General features: G+C 36.1%; 1 protein-coding gene across 2 annotated transcripts in view; it reads right to left on the reverse strand.

The window, feature by feature from the left end:
• Positions 1-1,028: 1,028 nt before the first annotated feature.
• LOC110027574 (serine/threonine-protein kinase EDR1-like) overlaps positions 1,029-12,819 on the reverse strand; it is a 77,787-nt gene continuing 65,996 nt past the window's right edge. Inside the window, exons 8-15 of one of the 2 annotated variants that reach the window (XM_020729062.1) lie at positions 3,838-3,952; positions 2,852-3,122; positions 2,562-2,685; positions 2,420-2,439; positions 2,091-2,247; positions 1,674-1,962; positions 1,525-1,597; positions 1,029-1,428 (exon numbers count right to left, since the gene is read on the reverse strand). In XM_020729062.1, coding sequence (XP_020584721.1) covers positions 1,346-1,428; positions 1,525-1,597; positions 1,674-1,962; positions 2,091-2,247; positions 2,420-2,439; positions 2,562-2,685; positions 2,852-3,122; positions 3,838-3,952 — 1,132 coding nt within the window. In that variant the 3' untranslated portion in view covers positions 1,029-1,345. The remainder of the gene's footprint in view (positions 1,429-1,524; positions 1,598-1,673; positions 1,963-2,090; positions 2,248-2,419; positions 2,440-2,561; positions 2,686-2,851; positions 3,123-3,837; positions 3,953-12,819) is intronic. The other variant, XM_020729061.1, reaches the window with a different exon arrangement.

Here is a 12,819-nt window from a genome sequence, read left to right on the forward strand (position 1 = left end):
CACCGAAACATTCATATTTACAAAACAAGCACCCAAGATGATTTTTTGAGCTTCCAAACCAATTCATTTATACATGCCACAATTAAATCATTGATAACTTTATAAAAATAAAAATAAATGAGTTAAAATTTTATCATGAATTTTGATATTCCAGAGGGAATTTAAAAATTGGATGAGAGGGTGAATGTATGTAATTGCCCCATTTTTTTTTCCAGCCATCTTTACACTAAAAGCCGGCTGCATGATCAATTAATTATTCCTCATATTCTACAAACACATATAGTCCCCATAGAATCATCCTGGATTATGCGAGATTAACTGTTCAATAAGCGGAAAAATATTACATCAGTACTATGCACGTAGAGTAACGTGCGTAGCCAATGAAATCACGCCACGATACCCCGCGCGACGCAGAAAAAAAAAACGGCACAGTAACACAGCGAATATTCCTCTCCATGTTATTCATGTGTTATTGTATCCTGAAAATATTTCTGGTGTTATAATAACACAACAACACATAAATAACACATGAATAATGCACAATAACACAAGAATAACACAGGAGAGAATATTCCCCCGTATTACTGCGCCGTTTTTTTTCTCTGTCGGAAATATTTTCCGTATTATTCAAGTATTATTGTGTGTTATTCATGTGCTATTGTATCCTGAGAATATTCTTGATGTTGAATATTCTTGATGTTATAATAATGTTATAATAACACAATAACACATCAATAACACATGAATACTGCGCAATAACACATGAATACCGTGCAATAACACATGAATAACACAGGAGGGAATATTCGCTGTGTTACTGTGCCGTTTTTTTTTTCTTCGTCGCGCGGGGTGGCGTGATTTGATTGGCTAAGCACGTTATTTTAACGTGTGTAGTACTGATGTAATATTTTTTCTCAATAAACAAGGTAGCACAGGTAATTATTTATGTTTGATGATGATACCTTTGCAACAGTTAAAAACGCATGTTTCCATACCATACTAACATTTCCACAAAAATAAGGACTTCCGGAAGAAATCAAATATTTTACAATAAAGATTGGAGGGCTAGTTCAACTAATAAACAATTCAACAAACCTCCAAAAAAAAACAGTGTCCTCGGTGGTTATATATAAGAACAAGCAAAACTTCCAGACCAAGTAAATTGTCTTATTTCATGCGCCGCAGGATCAAGCAATCTCATAATTTTAGGTTGTGGGAAACTATAAATATAAGTACAAAGATATCACTCCAAAAAAGAGAAGGGAAAATTGGAAAAATTTACAGACACATTGAACAAAGTTCAATCGCTCTACATTGCTATACATGTAGGCAAGAGGTGATGAAATTAACACAGGGTATACTCACAGTCAAGCAGCCTTGTAAAGATCTCCTGGCAGCTAGGCCGCTCATTGGGTTCTGCCCAACAATCTTTAAGAAAATAACAATTAAAGAATTGCATAATGTACCTAAAAAGCATGTCAAATATAATAGTGGAAGGAATAAATATTTCTTCGGGGTACATACCTGCGATAAGTTTGCCAAGGGGACCCTCGGGTATCTCTAATCTTGATCCTTCGTTGGCAACGGCATATACCACCTGAGTAAAAAATTTATTACAAATTAAACATTTGAGGCAAGAAACAAAATTTTTAGAGAAGCTTTATATAGCTTACTTGAACTGCTGGTACACCTTCCCAGGGCCTACTGAGTGTGAATAGCTCCCACATTATGACTCCAAGGCTGAAGATGTCACATTTTTCGGTGATTGGCTCGTTGCGGATGAGTTCAGGAGCCATCCATTCTGGAGTGCCCGCAGAAGTTTCGTCCTTCATAGGAACATCCTTCATCAATCGTGAAAGGCCAAAATCACATATCTTTACAGTCCAGTGCTTATTCACTAAGCAATTTGCACTTTTTAGATCGCGATGAACTATTTTCATACGGTGAATGCACAACAACCCCCTACAGGAAAAAAAAAAAAGAAGCTTATTTATCATTCAAGTGTATGCAAATAATTGCAGCCAATCGTAAGTTTCATTGGTTACAATAGGAAATCATTGCATGAAACAAGTGTCAGGGTTTAGACACACCTGCATATGTCACGAATCATTTTCAATCTTCGACGCCAACTCAGTTTCTTTTTCTGGCCACTCATGTGTATTAGATAATACAAAGAGCCCATCTCCATGTATTCGGTAACCATCGACAAATAAGGAGGTTTCATGCATGCGCCCATAAACAATATAACTATAAAATAAAAATTCAGCAATTGTTATGAGCAAGGAATGCAGGAACATCTATTGTCATGTTTCACAGAGGAAATCATATTGTATGTAATAAAATTAAAATTAGTAAAAGAATAAATGAAAAAACTAGCATAGAAAATTTAAATAATAGATAATGGAGGAAACACTAATACCATTTGGATGCCTGAGTCGGCTGCAAGAAAAGAAACAAAACCCTACAGTCAGAAATGCACATGGATAATGAAAAAATAAAAAACTAAATAAAATAACTGCAACCAAAATGAGATTAAGTTAACACGAAGAGTTGATTGGCACCTGAGAATTGAGATCTCATTGCAGAAGTCTTCCATGTTTTCAGCTGTCAGATCTTGTTCTAGAAAAACTTTGATGGCCACATCAGTGCCATTCCACATGCCACGGAAAACTTCTCCAAAGAACCCTAGCGGTGATGATGCAAATTCCAAGGAACAAAGAAATTAGAAAACAGTGATAATTCTAATAAAATAACCCCTTGCAACAACATTCATTATAGTTGGAATAAATAATAGTAAAAGCGTAAAACTACTGTTTCTAGGCTGTCTAAGTTTAAGTTAAAAAACATTTACCTATACCAACACGAGTACCGACAGTCAACTCTGAGAAGTCAATATTCCATTCTTCGAAAGGTAGCAAAGGTTTATTCAGAAAATGGGTCTGAAGAACATTGTTCCATGTTGATTCAAAATCTTCTGTTCTCAAAAAATGAGAAGGACCACTTCTTTCAGAGTTCTGTCCTCCCTCATGAGGCGATGATGGTAATGATACTGCTTTTTGGGCGGAATTTGTCTGCTTCCTTAAACTTCCACTAAATTCAGTAGAAATGCTTCCAGATCCATCCTTCAAGCAAAGTTAAAGGCATAAATTCATCCACAAGCCGTGAAAATAACAGCATCATCTTAATCTAGAAAATGATAGACATCTCGAAAATAGAAGAACCAAATAACAAACTTAACAGAAATCTTACAAACAATGAATAATAACCGACAATAACAATGAATCAGAATGAATCAGAATGCAGAGCCAAATGTTCACTATGGCATGCTCATAATTTAACTATTTCCACTATCATCATGCCTCTAGCACTATAGCAGAACTATTAGGAAAAATCCCAACTCACAAATTCTGAATGTACTCTCTCCATGGAAGTGCTAAAAAAATAATAAAAATAAAAATAAAACCAAAGTTTGGATTCAAGTAAAGCATAATCTGAAAGATGATATTAAAATTCTGTAAACTGATTCCTCCCTAGTACTAAATGGATACGCCACCAACTATTTCAATGAGAAAAAAAAACCAAAACAACGCAACTTAATAACGTAATCAATCTAGAATTACTTATAAATAAATGTGAAGTGTAAAATTTATTAGAAGACTAAAGCTGATGAATTTCAAATAGCTATGCTATAGCCATGTGAATGTAATATATAATGATGAAACCAAGAGGCAAGAGACCAGCACTCAATAGTAAAGATCATCTTCCACTAGCCTAGTTATGATATAGAACAAGAAACAGCGGACTATAGCAGAAAGTAGTTGAACCAGAGTCACATACATGCTTTGTTGGGTCACTTGTGTTCTTATTTCCAGAGCATGAAACCAAGCGATCATCACCATGATCCCTCAATAGACGATTTTGCTTCAATGTTTCGTTCATAGCACGAACAGCTCTAAAAAAAGTTAGCGTGAATGATTACATTAATATTCAGTCCTTAACCACAATAAAAATGAAATTTTTATTTAAATAGGTACTATAAAAAAGCAAAAAGAGGAATCAGGGACGAATAAAGAGATCACAACATAGCATTGGTACACTGCATACAATTCAAATCTGAGTGTTCAGTGATATAATATAATTACATAAAGATAATTAAGATTATTAGCAAACTAGCGTGCATAATTTATCTTTTCCAATTTTGCCATTTTTTGAGAGAAATAGTAACCTCATCTAGGAAGACAGGCAGCCCTGTTAGAAGATTAAAGAACAGGAAAATTGCATGAGTTGATTGCCCTCTATAAATCTAAATCATTTTCACAAATTGACAAATAGACTCATTTCCTGCTTCTAATATGTTAAACACTACAAAACTCGAGCATTCAACTGAAGATCAACCAACTGAAATGAAATAAAAAAAAAATGCCAATTATCATTTTTGCATGTAAGCGATAAGTGAGGAAAAATTACCGCAATTCAACCCTTCCACTTAAATTTTCCCCAAACAGCCTGACTTTTATAGCATTCCTATCCGACCTGTGTAGGTTATAGTTCCGTCAAAGACAGACATTGGTTGGGTTGTGTCAATTGAAAAGGAAAATATTTAAGCTTTTTCTTTGGTTTTGTTATCACAAAAAAGCTTGATTCTATTTTCATGCAAAGTGAACTTTCTTGTCTAAACCTCCTGAACTCTTCTCGTACTCTTCTTCTTGTCCATTGTGTGCCTCACCATCCTGACATCTCTACCAAATCCATTATGGCGATAATGAGTAGAAAGAGAAGAAGTTGGTACATGACTTTAAACAAGAATATTATAGGTAGCACAGAAGAGAAAACAAGAGCTGACTCTAAGGAGAAGTGTTTTCCTTAAATGGAGCAATACCAAATGAACAGAGAAAACTAAAAGCAAAATTGGGATGATAATGTTTGGCCAATTTTCATTTCTCTACTATCCTCCATACAGATGCACAAAAAGGCCTCTGAATAAGGTCAACGACAGCCGAGTTGTCCGAATATAGAAAAGAAATGTACAAAGCAACTAAGTTAACTCACTAATATAGCAAGAAAAGATATTACTTCATTATATGCTAGTAAAACAAGGAAAATAAGGGAAATAAGATAGCCCCTTTTGTCTCTGGCAAGTTCTGTACCCATCTTGGCTCATGTAAGTGCTGCATCAATTTCCCTCGTCTTCAGAAGAACTCTATTCTGAGTTCTCTTCATAGATGTTAGCAGCATCACGGGGCTAATACTGGAAAGTATCTTTGATGCTGAAAGTTCTAAAAGTATTCCAATGGTCAAACAGGTCAACGACATACGCACTATAACCTACTTTCTTCCATATAGCTAACAGGCCAATCATTTTCAAACAGTAACTTCTTGAATGTACCAACAGGATAACTGCTTTGTTGAGATGAATCATAACTAATTCCAATGGAAAATTTTGTGGCATCTGTAACAACCAACTAATGCTTCATACTTTCATTGGGGGATTTAATTTATTGCATTACCTCACAGTGTAATAATCAAATGATATGCCATCTCCTCAGCAGTCCTGCACATGACCTCTGAAGGTAATTCCCTAAGGTCAATAACCACATTCTTCCCTTTACTGTATACAATAGAAAATGGAGAGTGAAAAAATGGCCAATTAACATATTAAAGATAAATTTGGATTGGGAAAGTGCTTTGTCCCATGATTTCGGCCATCCCTTGCGATGGTTTAGATCATTGATCCAACAGTGAGATTAACTACTTCGGTATACTTGTCTATTTGTGGATGATAGAAGTGTTATTGAAGGTCAAAGCTGTGTTGAACTTCTTACATGAAACACACCAAAAAATAATTCATAAATTTGACAACAAAATCTGAAGTATATAGTTCTGAATACTCAATCTCTTTAGAGAATAAATTAGCAACATTAAAGCATCAGCAATTTTCCAACCAGGGATAAAATGAGCCCATCTATAAGAACATGTTGACAAAAAAAAAGAGAAAATCCTTCTTCTGCTCAGTCATTAGTAAACCCAATACGAAATCCATGCTGATATCTTCCTATATGCCATTTAAAATAGGCAATGGGCATAGAAGTTGACATTCTACAAATGTCCTTTGGCAAACTGGAATACTCCGCACCACTGCAGAAACTTACTGATGCCTTGTATCATTCACAGCCTATAGTCATGCTCCTCAGCAATGGCTAAGATCCCATCCCAATCCATACAGCAGCAAATCATTTGGTGTAAGTCCTATATGACATTTTCACGGAGAGAAGTCCGTGGGAAACAAAGCTGTCCCCCTTTGAGCAGAAATCTCAGTAGTACATTATAATCATTAGAGGTGGAATGCTAACGGCACTGCTTCCAAACTATGCCAAAATCTTCATCATTATTGCATTGGTTTTTAATGCTATTAAAACTCACTAGCTCTACCTGTATGGTAGTAAGTAGAGCATCCCAAAAGCTTACAGTGCCTATAGCCTTATTGAGTGGTCCAGATCGAAGGCAAGACAAAAATAAAATTCTATAGGGCTAGAAATAATTGAGCATGCATCCGAGAATTCTTTTTAATATGTCTGAAAAGAGATACTTGAGTGCTTGTAGCCACTGTGCATAACAAATTCTACGTGAATTAGATAATTCTCCCAATGTTCAAGTGCCTGAATGATTGCATATAATTATTGCCCATATCTCATCCATTTTTGGAAAGCCTCATTAAGCTACTCCCTGATAAGTTCAAGCAGTCATTCCTCCTAAGAAAGAATTGCACCTATCTCCGTGACACTCATATCCACTTCTACATTAAAAGCTCCCTTGAAATTATGTGCTAAAACTGGGGGTGCAGCTAAAATTTTCTTTCAACATAATGAAACTAGCGCCTTATTCAATCACCAATAAAAAATTTCCTTCTTAAGATAGTTTGTGATGGGAGTAACAACAGTACTGAAATTATGGATGAATCAACGATAGAAGTAGCAAGGCTGGGAAAACTTTTTATGGCATGATTATTGATTGGTGTTGGTCATTCCACGATGCTATGAATTGTCTCATCAACTACTTGGATGCAATCGTTGCCGATAAAGCAATTTTTTTAAAATTAATAACTAGTTTGCTTCATTCAAAACAAACACGATTTGTTGAAGCTGTGCAATATGTTGTTCTATGGAATTGCTGTAATTATTTCTTGCTTTACAGGATGGCATAGGAGATTTAAAAAGCACTTTGTGAAAATTATTGAAGTATTTTAATTGTTTGAAATTGAGACAACTGCATGAGCTCTGACAAAAAGAGTTAAATGTTACTCTATACTTCAACACTATGAATGTACTGATTACAGTTTAGATATGTATGATACATATGTAAGAAAGTGCCCACAAAATGCTATGATGCATAAATTAATAATAGAGAAGAAGATGATTAAGTTCTTACTGGGTCTAAAAGAACTTAGATGAGTTCAAACGAAGAACCATGGGAATAAAACCACTTCCTACCATTAGGGAAGCCTTTGCTGAAGTTAGATAAGAAGAAATAAAGAAGAAACTCATGATGGCAGGAAGTGTAGGTTCATTTAACACTGAAAAACTAAGTTTTATACACACATAACTCCTCCCTTGATTCAAAGCGATAGAAGAATTGTCCCGTACATGAACATTGTAAGAAACTTGGTTACACAAAGGACAAGTATTGGAAACTACATGAAAAACCTATAGATTGGAAACATAGTCAAGGAAGACAGGACCCGTACAACAAAGCCCATGTTACTACTTTTCTGAAAGGTTGGCCAACCCTAGTCCCTTCACCAAGGAATAGTTGGAGGTTTTGAAGAAGCTTCTTACTAGCACGACTCAGCAGTCTACCAGGTTGATGATACACCAAGATATAATATCCTCCTATCTTGCTAACAATGACATATTTAGACTTTGGATAATAGATTCAGGTGTCTCTGATTATATGACTGGAGACAATCATGCTCTCATCAACTAACAAGAGATCACCAACTTCAAATTTGTTAAACTTGTCGATGGATCCCACTCCAGGATTATTGGAAAAAGAATTGTGAAAGTCTCTAAAAATATTTAGCTTGCTTCTATGTTATATGTTCTCCAACTAGACTGCAACTTACTTTCAATTAGCAAGCCTATTCATGACATGAATTGTGTTCCTAAATTTTATTATAACTCTTGCAAATTTCAGATGGTCGAGGTGATTAACAGTGTTGAATTGCATCAAAATCAATACCTGCTCAAAGAGAGTTATTCTATTAACACACAAGGGTCTTCTCCACTATCCTCTTCTCATGTTTCTGATTTTGTTGTGTCTGAGTCTGTTGAAAACTAAGTTTAATTATGACATTTTCGTCTAGGTTATTCTACTTTCATTATGTTGCAAAGTTGTACCTACATCTATTATTAATAAAAAGTCAGTGTCTTATCAATGTGAAAGATGCCAATTGGCTCAGGAACTTGTCATTTATATCTTCCGTATCAGAACAAATTCTCACATCCTTTCTCTATCATCCACAATGACATTTGAGAACTTTCAAAATAAAAAACCAGTAATAAAGTCAGATGGTTTATCTCCCTCATTGATGATCACACTAGAACCGGTTGGATATTTTGTCATGAAAATAAATCTAAAACTATACAAATCTTTCAGTCATTCTATGACATGATTTACACTCAGTTCCAATGCAAAACTTAGATTCTCAAAATTGATAATACAAAAGAATACTTAAAGTCAATTTTTGGACCCTATCTTGCAAAGAATAGTATCATCCATTGTGTTGACTCCGCAACAAAATGAGATAACAAAAATGAATAATAAACATCTCCTTGAGGTATCTAGGCCCATAATATTTTTTCACAATGTCCCAAAAGTGTTCTAAAGAGATATAATGTTCACAGACAACTACCTCATTAATAGAATGCCAAGCAAAATCCTTAGATTCAAAGTTTCTCTCCATATTTTGATAGAAACATGCCCTCATATTAGAGTTTTCTCATCCAATCTTCCTCTAAAAATATTTGCTTGTCTTTTCCTCATATTCCCCAACCAAGCTGCACAAAACTTGATCCAAAATCCATAAAAAAAAAATATTCCTTGGTTATGTTTCTAACAAAAAAGAGTACAAGTGTTGTTCTCTCATTACTTAAAAAATACTATAACTTGATTGATATTACATTCTTTGAAAAACAATCCTACGATCTCAAATCTTAAATTTAGGGAGAATATCAAATTTGGGACATTACTATGGATACCCATTGAACAAGAGTCACCACAACCTATTCTACTTTCTTCTAACCATCATGTCTCCTAAGTTCCACCACTTGAGGGTATCCAACCTAAGATTGACAACAAGGAAATGCACAATGAACTTAATGCGTACACTAGAAGAAAGAAATTCACTATAATGATAAAGATAATATGCAATCAAAAAATTATTCACAACTAAACTTGAATACACACATCTATGAAAGGGAAATGAGATCCAATGAAGAAGATAGAAAAAGTTGCATAAATTATTCTGTACAAGAGAATGTTGTCTATGAGAAGTCATGATCTAATTATATAACTTTTGTATCTAATCTTGATAGTGTGTAGATAGTTTATTCATAAAGCACTTTGAAGTCCATAATGGAAGAAAACAATTGATGAGGAGATCCAAGTACTTGATCAAAATGGCACATGAACCTTTAGAAAACTTCCTCTAGATAAAAGACTCAATGGGTGTGTTTAATATCAAGTACAAAGTAGATGAGAGCATTGAGAGGTTCCAGGCTAGGTTGGAGGCCAAAAATTTCACCTAATCGTATGGGATAGACAATGAAGAGACATTTGCATTAGTGGCCAAGTTAAACACAGCATGAGTTGTTCATTTCTTGGTATTGAGCAAAGAGTGGGAACTACATCAACTTGATATCAAGAATGTCTTTTTGAATGGAGACATTGAAAAAGAATTGTATATGGAAATCCCACCACAACTGAAAAAAAGCTCACATAAATATTTGGTTAGTAAATTTTAAAAGATAAATTTATGATCTCAAACAATCTCTATGAGCTTGAATTGGTAAATTTATCAAATCTAGAAAATCTAATAGTTACATCCAATGTCAAACTGACCATGCATTATTCATAAAACATACACAGGGAGATAAGAAAGCTATACTCGTTATCAATGTATATGATATGATCCCGACAAGTGATGATCAAAAAAAGATTGAAAATATTAAGGAGGTTATTGCCACTAAATCTGAAGTCAAGAATCTATAAGCTATAAGAGATTGATATCGGAACCCAAACTACAATAGGAAAATTAAATATTATTATTAAAAGCAAATATGCAGTTATAATCAGACATGCTAGAAAGAGAAAATACAACACACGCTGTTTCGAGCTGCTGGACAACAAGAAAACAACAATGGGACAACAAGAGCAATAAGGAGAGAAGGATTGGAACGACGATGGAAGCGAGTATGATGCGACTGGAAGGTTGTGAGCTGTCGGAAACAGCAAGGAGGGTAGGCGACTGAATCGTAAGAAGGACGACGTTAAAGAAAATGGCCAAAACTACGATGAGGCATTGGAATCGTAGGGAACTTGGGCTGAAGTGAAGAAAATGCAAGAAGAACAACATCAACAACTACTCTGGGTAGCAGTATGAGAAAATAGGGAAGATAAACACCACTCGAAAGAGAGATACAACCAGAGCACCACTCAATCCCTCAGATACAACCCTCGACGGGGAAAATAGATTTTGTCGACTATCCTGATAAAAATTTGAGGTAAATAGGAGTGGACCCCACTCCCAATAAGAGGAAAATCCTCGTCAAAAAAAGGTTGACAGACCCTGCTGACCCGGTCCAAGCCACCCTCACTCGCAGGAGTTTATAGTACTGTAGCAATGATCGCAAAAACTCTCCCAGGTCGCTCCCACTCCCAATAAGCTGAGATTGGAGGGGAGCTTAGATTTGACGGCCCCCGCGGACCCGGTCCAAGCCACCCTCACTCGCAGGAGTTTATAGTACTGTAGCAATGATCGCAAAAACTCTCCCAGGTCGCTCCCACTCCCAATAAGCTGAGATTGGAGGGGAGCTTCGACCTCACATTTCAAAGCTTTTGTCTCCTCATATTAGTCAGGCCGACCCTACTAAAGGCAGCGGAAATGACATAATCTCCAGACAAGTCAGTCTTGTAAACGTGGACATTCCCAAGCACATTCTGAAATAATAAGTATCAATTCTCTCTTGGAACAACCTAAGCAAGAGCTAAATAATAACGTTGATTCTCACAGGACAAATCCCAAACAAGTAAAATATAATATGATTCACCCACTCGTACTCGACTGGATATGTATGGTAAATAAGACTGTCAGGAGGGGGCCTAGAACATCTCTAGCATGCTGGAAAACTCTCACTAGCAATCACTGAGGAGAGACCTTTTCTTCTTCTCTAATAGGACTAGGATCTCAATTAAAAAAATATTTTCCTTATAAAGCTCCTAAGATAATTTTAAGATTTGAGTTCATTCCATTTGTCTAGACATCTGATGATAGACACACTGCTGAATTGAATCTATTATCCGAATAACACCATATATATTCCCGATGTGGCACAAAGAGCCTCATTTCTGACAAGTTGAACCTCCCATAGTAGGGGTAGCTCGGGAAGCAGTCTATAGATCTGAAGTCTCGATATCTCTTATCTAGGGTGTCATACCTCTGGACTCAGTTCCTAGAACTCAACTATCTCAGACAATCACTATCAATTCAATTGGAGTTTCTCTCTTGGGCTTAACTGAAACTATATGCATCTTTTTCTCATCAGTTGAAAACTAGTACTCCTTTGTGTTCTCACCTTCTTAAGTATCCAATGTGGAATTACCCATTTTTTCAACACCCTGCTAGGTGAAACAAACCATTCCCCTCTAGTTGTGCAATTCGATTCAATATGTCAAAATTTATGGCACTTAAAATACTTCCTGACTCGAGCTGATTTGAGACTGCGGATAGATTCCGCCTATTCTTCTCTCTAACCTAGTCCCTCATCACACGAGATTGGCTTGATGTTCCTTTGAGTGTACTCTAGCCGTAAGATTTTGGGTTGAACATTGTCTGTAAGATGTGGGAGTTGTACGGTGATGTGGTCCTTCGACTTTTGAAGCAGGTGTCTGGACCTTCAGCCTATAGTGAGCTGGTAAGTACCGACGATGCATCTCCCATTTCATCTAGGACCGAGTAGTGATTTTGTATTTTCCATAACATCGACATATGTGTTTCAAATTTCTTCACCAACATAACACACTATTCTTCAACTTGTTGGCAGCAAGCTTCACCATTCTATCCAGTGGGATGTCCTGACACTCAAAGACACATTTTAAGGTCCAGAGCCACACGATGAGCCTATTCAGATCCATGTGGCCATTGAAATAAGGAAATTAACTTTTACTTTAAAATTCTGATTTCTCAGATATTTCTGGTCACATCTTCGAGATAGAGGTTCTTTATCCCCGAATCCACATGATGGAAGAGGTTTACTCCATCCCTTCGATCTAGCAAGTCACCGCTATGGATAGGGGTGACCAACTGAATTGCCTCCTTCTGAAGGTGGTAACCCTCGGTTGTAGTTGGCGAGTTTCCCACTGCATATCCTCCCTCTAAATCACCTGGACACCTCATTATTAATTTCTCATAAACGACACCGTGTCATTTCCCCTCAATCAAGCTTAGGACGATTATCTCTTTGGTATTGATAGCAAAAACTCTCCTGGGTCACTCTCGCATCAAATACTCTATGGGCATGCAAGCGACCAGTTCCAAAATGGGAA

This window comes from Phalaenopsis equestris, unplaced genomic scaffold (genome assembly GCF_001263595.1).
Source record: "Phalaenopsis equestris unplaced genomic scaffold, ASM126359v1 Scaffold000428, whole genome shotgun sequence".
NCBI classification, from domain to species: domain Eukaryota; kingdom Viridiplantae; phylum Streptophyta; class Magnoliopsida; order Asparagales; family Orchidaceae; genus Phalaenopsis; species Phalaenopsis equestris.